At 42.4% G+C, this 16,541-nt stretch overlaps 1 protein-coding gene across 32 annotated transcripts in view; it reads left to right on the top strand.

Moving 5' to 3' along the window:
• tns1b (tensin 1b) overlaps positions 1-16,541 on the top strand; it is a 278,602-nt gene that overhangs the window by 210,724 nt on the left and 51,337 nt on the right. For all 32 annotated transcript variants that reach the window (XM_090215533.1, XM_090215527.1, XM_090215522.1 and 29 more), the window contains 4 exons: positions 2,526-2,601; positions 9,494-9,623; positions 9,792-9,857; positions 10,076-10,192. In XM_090215533.1, the coding sequence (XP_090071659.1) occupies positions 2,526-2,601; positions 9,494-9,623; positions 9,792-9,857; positions 10,076-10,192 (389 nt within the window). The remainder of the gene's footprint in view (positions 1-2,525; positions 2,602-9,493; positions 9,624-9,791; positions 9,858-10,075; positions 10,193-16,541) is intronic.

Genomic DNA, 16,541 nt, shown 5'->3' with positions numbered 1-16,541 from the left:
TCTCTAGTTCCCCAGCCCGCCTCTAGTTTCCCAGCCCCAGTCTCTAGTGCCCCAGTCTCTAGTTCCCCAGTCTCTAGTGCCCCAGTCTCTAGTTTCCCAGCCCCAGTCTCTATGGCCCCAGTCTCTATTGCCCCAGTCTCTAGTGCCCCAGCCTCTAGTGTCCCAGTCTCTAGTGCCCCAGTCTCTAGTTCCCCAGCGCCAGTCTCTAGTGCCACAGTCTCTAGTTCCCCAGCCCCAGTCTCTATTGCCCCAGTCTCTAGTTCCCCAGTCCCAGTCTCTAGTTTCCCAGTTCCAGTCTCTAGTTCCCAGCCCCAGTCTCTAGTTCCCCAGTCTCTAGTGCCACAACTCCAGTCTCTAGTTCCCCAGTCTCTAGTGCCACAGCCCCAGTCTCTAGTTCCCCAGCCCCCGTCTCTAGTTCCCCAGCCCCCGTCTCTAGTTTCCCAGCCCCCGTCTCTAGTTTCCCAGCCCCCGTCTCTAGTTTCCCAGCCCCCGTCTCTAGTTTCCCAGCCCCCGTCTCTTGTTTCCCAGCCCCAGTCTCTAGTTTCCCAGCCCCCGTCTCTAGTTTCCCAGCCCCCGTCTCTAGTTTCACAGCCCCAGTCTCTAGTTTCCCAGCCCCCGTCTCTAGTTTCACAGCCCCAGTCTCTAGTTTCCCAGCCCCAGTCTCTAGTGCCACAGCCCCAGTCTCTATTGCCACAGCCCCAGTCTCTAGTTCCCCAGCCCCAGTCTCTAGTTCCCCAGCTCCAGTCTCTAGTTCCCCAGCCCCAGTCTCTAGTTCCCCAGCCCCAGTCACTAGTTCCCCAGTCTCTAGTTTCCCAGCCCCAGTCTCTAGTTCCCCAGCCCCTGTCTCTAGTTCCCCAGCCCCTGTCTCTAGTTCCCCAGCCCCAGTCTCTAGTGCCCCAGCCCCAGTCTCTAGTTCCCCAGCCCCAGTCTCTAGTTCCCCAGTCTCTCATTCCCCAGCCCCCGTCTCTAGTTCCCCAGCCCCGTCTCTAGTTCCCCAGCCCCAGTCTCTAGTTCCCCAGCCCCCGTCTCTAGTTCCCCAGCCCCCGTCTCTCTTTCCCCAGCCCCGTCTCTAGTTCCCCAGCCCCCGTCTCTAGTTCCCCAGCTCCAGTCTCTCGTCACCCAGCCCCTGTCTCTAGTTCCCCTGCCCCTGTCTCTAGTTCCCCAGCCCCAGTCTCTAGTGCCCCAGCCCCAGTCTCTAGTTCCCCAGCCCCAGTCTCTAGTTCCCCAGTCTCTAGTTCCCCAGCCCCCGTCTCTAGTTCCCTAGCCCCAGTCTCTCATTCCCCAGCCCCAGTCTCTCATTCCCCAGCCCCCGTCTCTAGTTCCCCAGCCCCAGTCTCTAGTTCCCCAGCCCCCGTCTCTCTTTCCCCAGCCCCCGTCTCTAGTTCCCCAGCCCCCGTCTCTAGTTCCCCAGCTCCAGTCTCTCGTTACCCAGCCCCCATCTCTAGTTCCCCAGCTCCAGTCTCTAGTTCCCCAGCTCCAGTCTCTCGTTCCCCAGCCCCCGTCTCTCGTTCCCCAGCCCCCGTCTCTCGTTCCCCAGCCCCCGTCTCTAGTTCCCCAGCCCCCGTCTCTTGTTCCCCAGCCCCCGTCTCTAGTTCCCCAGCCCACGATGTTCCAGCCTGGTGTTATGATCAGTAGTAGTGTTATTAGTAACTGGAGGAGCCAGTGAAATAAGCAGACTTGGATGTGTGTGGACACCCCAGGGCCTTGCTGAAGGACCCCTACAGAGACCCAGGCAGGAAATGATGAATTATACAGCTTTATGCAGATGTTTGAGCATACAGGAGGGCATGCCCACAGATGGCAGGACAAATGAGGGCACTCCAGGTGGCACTCCTTACATGGTCCCCTTCACTTTACATTTCCTTCCTTCCTAGTCTATGTATTGATAAAACGTATAGTATATTCATGTACTGTATATCTGGTGTGTGTGTGTGCCAGTGGAGACTGCTGAGTAGAGGATGCATGGAAACCATGTGTTTTGATGTATTTGATACCATCCCACTCATTTTTCTTCGGCCATTACCACGAGTCCGTTCTCCCCAATTAAGGTGCCACCAACCTCCTGTGGTGTGTGCATACGTGCATGTCTAGGTCAGGAGACGGCAACAGGCACATTTTAGTTTTTGGTTTAAAAAAATGTTGTAAAATCACCAGGAATTCAGCAAAACGTGTTTAATGTAAGAAATATTTTCTCAAGTATTCCTACAAATAAAAGAGACACACAGTTAAGGTCGGAAGTTTACATACACCTTAGACAAATACATTTGAAATGTTTTTCACAATTCCTGACATTTAATCCTAGTAAACATTCCCTTTCTTAGGTCAGTTAGGATCACCACTTTATTTTAATAATGTGAAATGTCAGAAAAATAGTAGAGAGAATGATATATCTCAGCTTTTATTTATTTCATCACATTCCCAGAAGTTTACATACACTCAATTAGTATTTGGTAGCATTGGCTTTAAATTGTACCATGATGATGTACAAGAGTAACCCTTCTTTTGCTCTCTGTGTGTGTTTACAGTAATGTCCAGGGAGACAGCCAGACCAGCATCTGCATCACTATTGAGCCTGGCCTGCTGCTGAAGGGGGACATTCTGGTAAGGAACATCAGCTCTTCACTGAGTGAAATGGAGAAGTGTACTGTACATGGATTTTGGGAGTGTTTATTATGGTAAGGTATTAACCCCCTCAAATGAGAGGATAGTGGATTGACCTCTGTTGGGGAATGCAATTTATTTTAACCACATTGAGTCCAAATGCTTTACATTATGTGCAAACACAGTATGTTTGTCCCTAATGCTTTAATAGGCCCCATTCATGAAAGCAGCAAAGCTGTAAAAACTAGAGGTAAGGACAGTTGGCATATGCCCACTACCCCCTATAGCACACAGTATGGAGGCTGTAACAATGTCTACACTGTATTTCTGATCAATTTGATGTTATTTTAATAGACAGAAATCAGATTTTCTTTCAAAAACAAGGACATGACCCCAAACTTTTGAACAGTAGCGTGTATATATATTTATATATATATATGTTTTTTAAGTAATATGATTTTTTATTAATTGATACACAATGCATGAAAACCTGCTCCTGAGTCCGTCTCCATGACTACAGATGAAACAAAGTAAAGTAATAAAGCAGAAAAGTGTTTTCAGTCAATGTTATATTCACAGGCATCAGCATCCATTAGGGTTCCATTAGTTAGCAGATACAATGTACGCTTTAGCTGAAGCATCTGCCAAAGTATCTGTTTTGGGGCCAAGTGATGTTGCCTACGGTAAGTGCTGCTTTCAAATTGCTAGAATGTAAAAATGACTTACTTCCTCTTCAAGACGATGCTGGAAATATTATAGTTCAATTGCACTCGAGTTTTAAGGCAAGAATAAGAATACTTTATTGTAAATGTTCCTTACAAGTCCATGAAAATGTGTCTTTAGCACAGACAAAAAGCATATAGCTTCAGTTGCCTGTTCTATAAGGCACCGATTGATTTGGCATGCACATTGGTGACATAATTTGTGTCAAAGCAATTTGAAAGCAGCACTTACCGTAGGCAATATCACTTGGCCCCAAAACAGATACTTTGGCAGATGCTTCAGCTAAAGCGTACATTGTATCTGCTAACTAATGGAACCCTAATGGATGCTGATGCCTGTGAATATAACATTGACTGAAAACACTTTTCTGCTTTATTACTTTACTTTTTTCCATCTGTAGTCATGGAGACGGACTCAGGAGCAGGTTTTTGTGCATTGTGCTCTTTGTGTGGAACACTTCAATTAATAAAAAAATAAAAAATAACATGTTACTTAAAAACATGATATATATATATATATATATATATATATATATAAATACATATATACATACAGTACCAGTCAAACATTTGGACACACCTACTCATTCCGGGCTTTTTCTCTATTTTTACTATTTTATACATTGTAGAATAATGGTGATGACATCAAAACTATGAAAAAACAAATATAGAATCTTATACTAACCAAAAAGTGTTAAACAAATCAAAATATATTTTATATTTGAGATTCTTCAAAGTAGACACCCTTTGCCTTGATTACAGCTTTGCACACTCTTGGTAAGAACAGCTCAAGTAAGCAAAGAGAAACAGCGTTTCATCATTACTTAAAGACATGAAGGTCAGTAAATCTGGAAAATTTCAAAAACCCACTCAAATAAAACTGGCTCTCATGAGGACATACACAGGAAAGGAAGACCCAGAGTTACCTCTGCTGCAGAGGATAAATTCAGTAGAGTTAACTGCACCTCAGATTACAGCCCAAATAAATGTTCATAGAGTTCAAGTAACAGATACATCTCGACATAAACTGTTCAGAGGAGACTGTGTGAATCAGGCCTTCATGGTCGAATTGCTGCAAAGAAACCACTACTAAAGGACACCAATAATAAGAAGACACTTACGTGGGCCAAAGAACACTAGCAATGGACATTCGACCTGTGGAAATCTGTCCTTTGGTCTGATGAATCCAAATTTGAGATTGTTGGTTCCAACCACTGTGTCTTTGTGAGACGCAGAGTAGATGAACGGATGGTCTCAGCATGTGTGGTTCCCACCGTGAAGCATGGAGGAGGAGGTGTGATGGTATGGTGGTGCTTTGCTGGTGACAATGTCAGTGATTTATTTAGAATTAAATGCACACTTAACCAGCATGGCTACCACAGCATTCTTCAGCGATACGCCATCCCATCTGGTTTGCGCTTTGTGAGATTATCATTTATTTTTCAACAGGACACTGATCCAAAATACACCTTCAAGCTGTGTAAGGTCTATTTGACCAAGAAAAAGAGTGATGGAGTGCTGCATCAGATGACCTGGCCTCCACAATCACCTGACCTCATCCCAATTGAGATGGTTTGGGATTAATTGGCCTGCAGAGTGAAGGAAAAGCAGCCAGCAAGTGCTCAGCAAATGTGGGAACTCCTTCAAGACTGTTGGAAATGCATTCCATATGTACTCGGTTGCAGCACTTACTACTCTGGAAGCAACGTTAGCACAATAACTGTTTGTTGGGAGCTTCATTAAATGGGTTTCCATGGCCGAGCAGCCTTACACAAGCCTAGGATCACCATGCGCAATGTCAAGCGTAGACTAGGGTGGTGTAAACCTCGCCGCTATTGGACTCAGGAGCAGTGGAAACACGTTCTCACACATCACCATCTGGCAGACCAATAGACACATCTGGGTTTGGCGGATGCCAGGAGAACACTACATGCCCGAATGCAAAGTGCCAAGTTTGGTGGAGGAGGAATTAATGGTCTGGGGCTGTTTTTCATGGTTCGGGCTAGGCCCCTTAGTTCCAGTGATGGGAAATCTTAACACTACAGCATACAATGACATTCTGGATGATTCTCTGCTTCCAACTTTGAAAATGTATGCAGTCACTACTGTAAGTCGCTCTGGATAAGAGTGTCTGCTAAATTACTAAAATGTAAAATGTCAACTTTGTGGCTACAGTTTGGAGAAGGCCCTTTCCTGTTTCTTCATGACAATGCCCCTGGGCACAAAATGAGATCCATACAGAAATTGTTTATCGAGAGATCGGTGGGGAAGAACTTGACTGGCCTGCACAGAGCCCTGACCTCAACTTGGAATTAATTGAAACGCTGACTTCGAGCCAGGCCAAATTGCCCAACATTTGTGCCCGACCTCACTAATGCTCTTGTGGCTGAATGGAAGCAAGTCCCCGCAGCAATGTTCCAACATCTAGTAGAAAGCCTTCCCAGAAGAGCGGAGGCTGTTATTGCAGCAAAAGGGGGACCAACTTTATGTTAATGTCCTTGATTTTGGAATGAGATGTTCGATGAGCAGGTGTCCACATACTTATGGCTATGTAGTATATATACAGTGCCTTGCGAAAGTATTCGGCCCCCTTGAACTTTGCGACCTTTTGCCACATTTCATGCTTCAAACATAAAGATATAAAACTGTATTTTTTGTGAAGAATCAACAACAAGTGGGACACAATCATGAAGTGGAATGACATTTATTGGATATTTCAAACTTTTTTAACAAATCAAAAACTGAAAAATTGGGCGTGCAAAATGATTCAGCCCCCTTAAGTTAATACTTTGTAGCGCCACCTTTTGCTGCGATTACAGCTGTAAGTCGCTTGGGGTATGTCTCTATCAGTTTTTCACATCGAGAGACTGAAATTTTTTCCCATTCCTCCTTGCAAAACAGCTCGAGCTCAGTGAGGTTGGATGGAGAGCATTTGTGAACAGCAGTTTTCAGTTCTTTCCACAGATTCTCGATTGGATTCAGGTCTGGACTTTGACTTGGCCATTCTAACACCTGGATATGTTTATTTTTGAACCATTCCATTGTAGATTTTGCTTTATGTTTTGGATCATTGTCTTGTTGGAAGACAAATCTCCGTCCCAGTCTCAGGTCTTTTGCAGACTCCATCAGGTTTTCTTCCAGAATGGTCCTGTATTTGGCTCCATCCATCTTCCCATCAATTTTAACCATCTTCCCTGTCCCTGCTGAAGAAAAGCAGGCCCAAACCATGATGCTGCCACCACCATGTTTGACAGTGGGGATGGTGTGAGCTGTGTTGCTTTTACGCCAAACATAACGTTTTGCATTGTTGCCAAAAAGTTCAATTTTGGTTTCATCTGACCAGAGCACCTTCTTCCACATGTTTGGTGTGTCTCCCAGGTGGCTTGTGGCAAACTTTAAACGACACTTTTTATGGATATCTTTAAGAAATGGCTTTCTTCTTGCCACTCTTCCATAAAGGCCAGATTTGTGCAATGTACGACTGATTGTTGTCCTATGGACAGAGTCTCCCACCTCAGCTGTAGATCTCTGCAGTTCATCCAGAGTGATCATGGGCCTCTTGGCTGCATCTCTGATCAGTCTTCTCCTTGTATGAGCTGAAAGTTTAGAGGGATGGCCAGGTCTTGGTAGATTTGCAGTGGTCTGATACTCCTTCCATTTCAATATTATCGCTTGCACAGTGCTCCTTGGGATGTTTAAAGCTTGGGAAATCTTTTTGTATTCAAATCCGGCTTTAAACTTCTTCACAACAGTATCTCGGACCTGCCTGGTGTGTTCCTTGTTCTTCATGATGCTCTCTGCGCTTTTAACGGACCTCTGAGACAGTGCAGGTGCATTTATACGGAGACTTGATTACACACAGGTGGATTGTATTTATCATCATTAGTCATTTAGGTCAACATTGGATCATTCAGAGATCCTCACCGAACTTCTGGAGAGAGTTTGCTGCACTGAAAATAAAGGCGCTGAATAATTTTGCACGCCCAATTTTTCAGTTTTTGATTTGTTAAAAAAGTGTGAAATATCCAATAAATGTCGTTCCACTTCATGATTGTGTCCCACTTGTTGTTGATTCTTCACAAAAAAATACAGTTTTATATCTTTATGTTTGAAGCCTGAAATGTGGCAAAAGGTCGCAAAGTTCAAGGGGGCCGAATACTTTCGCAAGGCACTGTATGTCAATGACATGTTATCCAAATAAAAATCAATTTCAATTACAGGTTGTAATACAACATTATAGGAAAAATGCCAAGGGGGGTGAATACTTTTGCAAGGCACTGTACATATTTCATCTTGAAGGACAGTCGGAATCAGTTTGTCATTGTGTTTTTCTTCTGCTTCTCCTCAAACTTGGCTCACTAGTATGGTACCCCCCCTTAAATAGACCCCCAATGGGAGGTATACATATCTCATGAAGCCACAGGCCATTTGGCTCAGTTCCCCCACTTTCCTCATCTAGAGTTGTTTGTTTTGCTTCTGTCTCTGCAAATAAAATCCTGCTCTTTTTTTAGTTCCTCCAACCTCAACCCAATAGCCTTAATTACAGCGAAGGAAGGCTTGTCCACGGAAGTGACTGTTTCTGTCATGTGTCTAGGACAATAACCAGACTGAACCCTGTGCTCATCATGGTTTCACTTCACTTATGTTGAGTGCAGCATTCAGCTTGGTTTAACCAGACTAGACGTGTAACATTTACACCAAAGCATATTGTTCCATGATGAACAGTGGCTGTCTATGGCCAACAATGTCTCAAAGTAAGTTAAGTAATCATGGACATTGATTAGGCCATGCAATGGAATAGGTTTTTGAATGTTTTGCAACTGAAAACCAAATTGGACAAGTCTTTGTTGTCCCTCCCTGTTTCAGTCATTTTTTTCCATTTGTGCCTAATGAACATGACACTTATCTTATCAGGGTTATGAGGCTAAATAAACAATAATTCCAGACAAATGGAAGTGTTCTTCAGGCTTATTGTATACCCTTAAAGGTGTTCAGTACGCTTACTCCAGTTTCCAAGCCCAGCTCTGCCACAGTTCTTTGTGCAGTGTTTCGTTTGGGCTAAGCACAAACGCTAAATATTCCTTGTATACCTGTAAATGTGAGGTCCTTGTAAAAGGTCTGGCCAACCCGTAGCCAGGGTGAATCACAGTGGGGTAGAGAGTGAAGAGTTTCCTGTGTAGGGTTTACAAGGCTTTAAAGGGCTCTTGTGTGGATAGCAATGGTCTGGATAATAGTGCTTTTGTTTGGGAAGGCAAGCCATACATTTACAGGGCTATATATATAAAAACAAAACTGCTTTCTCTAGCACACTGCCAAATTCCCTGAAACAGGATGGTGCTGTGAATCTAGCTGGTATGTTATCCACAGGTATTTCACAATGACATGTAGCTTGCAGACCTGGGTCCTGCTCTGGATTTAGTTTGCCCAACATTGTCTTATGTCAGATGGCCGTCTGCACTGATCTGTCTGATAACTCGCAGACACTATAGATCAAAAAATGTAGTCTGGCTACAATACACTGTCATAACATTATGTTACCAAAGTGACCCCCTTTCATCCTCAAAGAGTCAGAGTTAATCTTACCAATAATGAAAAAACTAGAGTCAGATTCTGCACCTGCAGATATTTTTTTTTAGAACAGTCCCATAACTTCGATGCAATACAACTTCATCAGCAAGTTGGCAAACTACTGTAGCTACGCTAATGGTCATTCAAACATGCTAGCACTGAGCTGTTAACTGGGAACAAGTTTGCTATTCTGATCGAGCATGTTTTGTCGTAGTAGCCAATAGCCAGTGAGTGTCAGTCTGAGTTCCACGATTTGCTAGACATTTGGCTCCTGGAGACGCTTGTCACATTAGAATGATGCCATCTGACAGAAGAAAATGGTTTGCCCGGTACAATGGAGTCCCAAAAGTGCAAAACTCCAATCTAAATTGAGTCCACCTTCAAGTGTTTTTCAGTTGTGCTAGTGATCTTAAGACTGTGAAAGTCCCTCAGAAGTCTGCAACAGAAAGTTAATTAAGGTCTCTAGGTGATCTTTGTGACTTGAGGACCGTGAAATCTACGAAAGCCTTGAATGTCTATTTTTGGGACTCCAAAAAAGTCTGTGTTCCTTAAACCAGAAAGGCCTTGTTTAATACAGTATTTATCTTGTTGTACCCTCCCAGCTGAAATGTTACCACAAGCACTTCAGAAGCCCACAGCGGGATGTGATATTCCGGGTGCAGTTCCATACCTGCGCTGTGCATGACTTGGGAATCGTCTTTGGGAAGGACGAGTTAGACGAGACCTTCAAGGGTAAAGACATTCCTAAATGTCCAGAAAACAAACCATAATGCATACAATATCTGTTAAACCTATTTGATGACCATATTTGCCAGTAACTTTTACATTCATAAGTTGAAATCTCTTGTCTTTGTTTTGAACATGAACACATTTTTGCTTTTTATCTCATCCTCAAACCAGATGACAGATTCCCGGATTTTGGAAAGGTGGAATTTGTATTTTCCTTTGGACCAGAAAAAATCCATGGTAAGCATACCTGCTTCTCTTTTTTGGCCATTTTCTCCAAGCAAATGAAAGCTCATTTAGAAAGAGAAATGTGTTGAACTTGACATAGATAACTTATGTTATGAGAATAGCTTTGGTCAATGATAAAGTACAGTATGTTCTGGTAATTCATTGTCAGAAAGAAGTCACCTGAATTAAGACGTTTGTCCTCTTCTTATAATGTTTTTTTTTTCTCCCAGGTATGGACCACTTGGAGAATGGGCCCACGGTCTCAGTGGACTACAATACCCAAGATGCTCTAATCCGCTGGGACTCCAATGAGAACTTCAATCAGCATTGTGAGGACACTATGGATGGTGAGTACTAACACTTGGCATGCTTACTGGAGGTCTCCCTTTTCCCGGATGTACACTGTTTTCATGCTATGGTTTTGGTTGCCACAGCTTCAAGCTCCTCTCAACTAATCATATTGCATGGCCAGAACTATCTGTTGTACAAACTGGGATACCTTTACATACATTATGTTGATGGTCTTGCATATGAATTGTTGATGGTCTTGCATATGAATTGTTGATGGTCTTGCATATCAATTAGAGGTCGACCGACTTATGATTTTTCAACACCGATACCGATTATTGGAGGACCAAAAAACGATACCGATTTAATCGGCTGATTTTTTAAATGTATATATTTGTAATAATGACAATTACAACAATACTGAATGAACAATGAACACCTTTTTATTTGAACTTTATATAATACTTAAATAAAATCTATTTAGTCTCAAATAAATAATGAAACATGTTCAGTTTGATTTAAATAATGCAAAAACACAGTGTTGGAGAAGAAAGTAAAAGTGCAATATGTTCCATGTAAAAAAGCTAACTGTTAAGTTCCTTGCTCAGAACATGAGAACACATGAAAGCTTGTGGTTCAATATTCCCAGTTCTTCAATATTCCCAGTTAAGAAGTTTTAGCTTGTAGTTATTATAGGAATTATGACACGTCAACTATTTCTATCTATACCATTTATATTTCATATACCTTTGATTACTGGATGTTCTTATAGGCACTTTAGTATTGCCAGCCTAATCTCGGGAATTGATAGTCTTGAAGTCATAAACAGCGCTGTGGTTCAAGCATTGCTAAGAGCTGCTGGCAAACGCAGTAAAGTGCTGTTTGAATGAATGCTTACGAGCCTGCTGCTGCCTAGAACCACTCAGTCAGACTGCTCTATCACACATCAAATCATAGACTTAATTCTAATATAATAAACACAGAAATACGAGCCTTTGGTCATTAATATGGTCAAATCCGGAAACGTATCATTTTGAAAACAAAATGTTTATTCTTTCAGTGAAATACGGAACCGTTCCGTATTTTATCGATCTGGTGGCAAGCCTAACACGGAACCCAAACCGGCTGCGCGCGTGCGCCATCGTGCGCTATCGTGCATAAATGTATGTTGTCCCCCTACACCAAACGCGATCACAACACACAGGTTAAAATAGCAAAACAAACTCTGAACCAATTACATTAATTTGGGGACAGGTCAAAAATAATTAAACATGTATGGCAATTTAGCTAGTTAGCTTGCACTTGCTAGCTAATTTGTCCTATTTAGCTAGCTTGCTGTTGCTAGCTAATTTGTCCTGGGACATAAACATTGGGGTGTTATTTTACCTGAAATGCACAAGCTCCTCTACTCCACCAATTAAACCACACATAAAACGGCTAACTGAATCATTTCTAGTCATCTCTCCTCCTTCCAGGCTTTTTCATCTTTGAACTTATATGGTGAATGGCTTCTAAACTTTGACAGTATTACCACGACTACCGGCAAAACAGTTCGTCTTTCAATCACCCACGTGGATAGAACCAATGAGGAGATGGCATGTGGGTACCTGCTTCTATAAACCAATGAGGAGATGGGAGGGGCAGGACTTTCAGCCCGATCTGCGTCAGAAATAGAAAGGAGTTCTATTTTTGCCCTTGGCATCGCAGACGCTCGTTGGCGCGCGTGAGCAGTGTTGAATAACATGGATTTCTACATTTATTTTGCGACGCTTGAGCATGCGACGTGTCCTGTCAGCATGTAAGTCTAAATATTGCTGTTACATTGCACAACCTTCAACGTTATGTCATAGTTATGTAAAATTCTGGCAAATTAGTTCACAGTTCGCAACGAGCCAGGCGGCCCAAACTGTTGCATATACCCTGACTCTGCTTGCACTGAACGTAAGAGAAGTGACACAATTTCCTTAGTTAAGATTACCTGCTAAAATGCATTTCTTTTAACTAAATATGCAGGTTTAAAAATGAATACTTCTTTGTATTGATTTTAAGAAAGGCATTGATGTTTATGGTTCGGTACATTTGTGCAACGAGTATCCTTTTTTCGCGAATGCGCTTTTGTTAAATCATCACCCTTTTGGCGAAGTTGAAGTAGGCTGTGATTCGATGATAAATGAACAGGCACCGCATTGACTATATGCAACGCAGGACAAGCTAGTTAACCTAGTAATATCATCAACCATGTGTAGTTCACTAGTGATTATGTTAAGATTGATTGTTTTTTATAAGATAAGTTTAATGCTAGCTAGCAACTTACTTTGTCTCCTTGCAGCCACAAGGTCCTTTTGACACTGCACTCGTGTAACAAGTGGGCAGCCTGCTTCGCAGTTTCCTCATGGATTGCAATGTATTCGGCCTGAATCGGCGTCCAAAAAGGCAGATTACCGATTGTTATGAAAACTTGAAATCGGCCATGCCGATTACCCGGTCAACCTCTAATATCAATTGTTGATGGTCTTGCATAAGAACATGCACACTTTGTCTACAGCCAGGACACAAACACACACACACACTCACTTACTCCCCCACACAACACTGTTGTAAAGTCTGAGTCCAGGAGGTGTTAATGACTTTGGCTCTTAACGCCCCCACACTCCATGTTTCTTTCTAATTTCAAATGACCAGGAGGGACATTCAGAAGTTAACCAAGCATGTATGGCCACACATACACACAAGCCAACCCCACTATAATCTAAAGCATCAAGACGTAATGTTGTCCCAAACTCACAGACACTCACACACACATGCACACACACTCACACACGCACACACACAAAACAAAAGGCTGTTTGTGTCTACTCCTTCATAGTCTGCTGTGTGTCCTTTGGTGTTTGCTGCGTGCTTGAGAGAAAGGAGGAGGGAGGGAGGGAGAAAATAGATATTCTGTCAAAGCCTTAAAGGAATTGAGAGACATTCACACACGTTCATCTCTCTAATCTCCAGGACTAGGCAGGTCAACCCCAGGTCACAGAGGACTTGTGACATGCAAGCCATCTATTGAAGTAATTGCCTTCTACATAATTCAGTAAATTCTGTTGAAATTGAATTGCCCTTCCAAACCTGAGGTTTATGTTTAGGTTCCAGTTGTGTGAGATCTTAATATCTTACCTGTTGGTAAACAATGACCAGAACCAAGTTCCAAGAGTCTGTTTATCTAGTGGATAAGATGGTCTTATCCTCTCTAATCCTTGGCTATTTTTTGCTTTTCTTTGCCTTTCGGGGGACATTGATAAGATACAGGTAACTGCCAAAATAAAGGAAACACTTGAGTAAATGTATATTGGTTCCTTAGTTAATGACGCAATTAACATCCCATCATGCTCATGTATAAAAATGCTGGGCAGGCCATTATTTTGGCCATTATTTTGGCTACCATGGATATGCCCCCATAGGATGACAATGCCCCCATCCACAGGGCATGAGTGGTCACTGAATGGTTTCATGAGCATGAAAACAATGTTTACCATATGCCAACCCAATTGAACACTTATGGGAGATACTGGAGCGGCACCTGAGACAGCGGATTTCACCATCATCAACAAAACACCGAATGATGGAATTACCCATGGAAGAATGTTGTCGCATCCCTCCCATAGAGTTCCAGAGACTTATAGAATCTATGCCACGGTGCAGGCAGGTTGTTACCTTAACAAGCCTTGTAAACAGGCAGACACTCTAAGGCATGGCTATGGAGTCATGTCTAAGATATGTCTTCAGTTACATTTACACTCCTCTGGTATTTCTGGTGGACTATGAAACAACAGGAGCGCACACGCACACACAGTCTTGTACAGCTAACCTTGTGGGGACGCACAATTCAGTCCCATTCAAAATCCTATTTTCCCTAACCCCTAAACCTAACCTTAACCCTAACCTGAAACCTAAGCCTAGCTCCTAACCCTAAACCTAATTCTAACACTCACACTAATTCTAACTTTAACCCTGAACACCCTATAAATAGTATTTGACCTTGTGGGAACCAACAAAATGTCTGCAGTTGGTAAATTGTTTGTTTTTGTACTATTCTTGTGGGGACTTAACTATTTAACTATTCCCCACAAGAATAGTTAAACATGTCCAGCTCTTCAGGATTCCCAGGGTGAGACATTCTGGGGTGTAGCAACAGGCAACATAACATTCCTGATATTCCTAATCCTGGAGTGATGGTCACTCTCTGACCAAACTGATACTTGCACACAGCCCAAAATGGAAGCGCTGCATCCTGTGGGTGTGATAGGGTTGTTGTTATTGTCTTCTTTCATCAGTCTTCAAAATATTCTCTCACGCTGCCTAGTGGAGACAGAATTTGTGATTCTCCAATCGCTTGTTGCGAATATGTCAATCAATCAATTAATCAATCAAGTTTGATATTAATTTTCTAGTCGTTTGTCTCTGAATTATACATTTGGATATAATACCTGTCACAGTATTACTGCTGATTCATATAGAATCATATGGAACAAAAATACACATGTGACAGAGTGCTAGGGTATCTATAGATTTCTGTTTTTTCAGTGTGTGATCATTATTACTGATCATCCAAGATAACTCAGTACTGAGCTCTGAAATAGTTTTTTGTTCAGTTTATGGCCTTTTCTCGTAGTATTCCTACATGTTTTGCCAGGTTCCTTTTCTTGGTCCTCTGGATAAATGGGAGGGCAGAGGTCATGCCCATGACTATCTTCTTTATCACTCTGGCCATAAAATGTCCATCCCCTCACACCGTCACACCCATTTACAGCTTTAAATAGGTGTCACAGAAATATAAGAGGGGTCCAGCTCTCCTCTTGCAGCTTGTGTGTGTGTGTGCGTGTGTGTGTGTGTGTGTGTGTGCAATTCACTGTCTAATCAGCCGTCCAGGCAAGTTCTAAACTTGATCTCCACTATAAAAAGCATCTAGACATTATCTCACATTTCTTTTAGACTAACATTTACTTTTCAACAGCGGACATTTGTATAAACCATACTGTCTGTCTCTCCGACATTTGTAACATTGTTTCAAAATTCAAATTCGATCTCCAGCTGTGCCATAGTAATGAACGTAGAGGTCGGGACTAGACAGACAGCATTTCTGTGCCAGAGACAGACAGCATGAATCAGCTGGCATAATTTTTATGGATATATATACAAAGAAATGTCAATTGAAAAAGGTAAAACAAAATTAAGTGCAGCTAGTTTGCAGTCTTTCCAGCTTCAGTTTGAAGTTATTGTGTTAGCTGTGTTGTTGGTTAGCTCCTCTGAACAACAGTGTCTTGACGAGAGAGCACATTTTCTATGCCAGGCGAGATCGTGCTTCATTAGCTCTTTGTTATAGATGTATCCAAATAAATGTCACTAGAAAACAGCTAAAACAAATGCAAAGGCAGATACTGTTGTTATTCTGTCTGCACCATTTGACATTACTGTATGTTAGCCAGTAGTTGGCTAGCTAGCAAGCAAATGATAAGAACTTTGTTAGCCAGTATGGCAATGGAACATTTAGAACAAACGACTGAGTCTCGTCCATAGATACAGAACAAAACGTCTGAACGACTGGGTCTTGTCTCTGGTAACCGAACCAATAGAAGGAACGACTAGCTGGCTAGCAACCATAGATTTGTGTCGGAACTATATCTTGTGGAAGGATTAAAAAGTATGAATAAATTCAATTTGCAAAGAAAGAAATCTGTGAATATCTCACCCTAAACGCTGTTTGAACTAGTCAAATCACATTCAGAGATCCTAGAAGGTAACAAGACTTCACTATTTCATTAGGGGTGTAGTATATGGTATAGGACACCATATTTAGTCAGAGAGCGACGCCTTCATGCCACTCCGATGACGCGGGCGGCCATCACTTGAAGGACTGTATCTTTGTCAAATAAGCACCAATCGGGGTCAAACAAAGCTAGCTAGATAGCCAATGAGCTGGGCTTTACGGGAGTATCTGGAAACCCTGTCTCAGTTGCAAAATATAGGCGCTAACCTTTTCAGCATGCCTTTTTGCTAACCTTCGACAGCATGCCTTTTCCTTTTGGACGCAGAGTTTTGAAGTCAATGAAACTGGTTGTTTTGCAAATGTTGACTTAAACTTATAATATGGCTACGTATACTTGGAAAGCTAAATCAAAGTCCAAGTATACAGATTTGACGATATTCTTGCAGAAAAATGGAATATGAATGCTAATGTCTCATTCACAATTTGCCCAAATGTACCTGGGGACACAAAAAGTATTGTTGTTCACAAATTTTTCAATTTATCCATCTGAAACTTTGCACATACATGCTCCCATCTTGTGGACACTATAGTAATTACAACCAGAGTGATGGCTATAACTATGACCTTTCTCTTGCATTTCAAAAATGGTGGTA

The sequence above is a fragment of the Oncorhynchus mykiss genome, chromosome 22 (assembly GCF_057628025.1).
Source record: "Oncorhynchus mykiss isolate SJ-2025 chromosome 22, ASM5762802v1, whole genome shotgun sequence".
Lineage (NCBI taxonomy): Eukaryota > Metazoa > Chordata > Actinopteri > Salmoniformes > Salmonidae > Oncorhynchus > Oncorhynchus mykiss.
The sequence above is the reverse complement of the archived record's forward strand: the minus strand, read 5'-3'. Positions and strand labels throughout refer to the sequence as shown.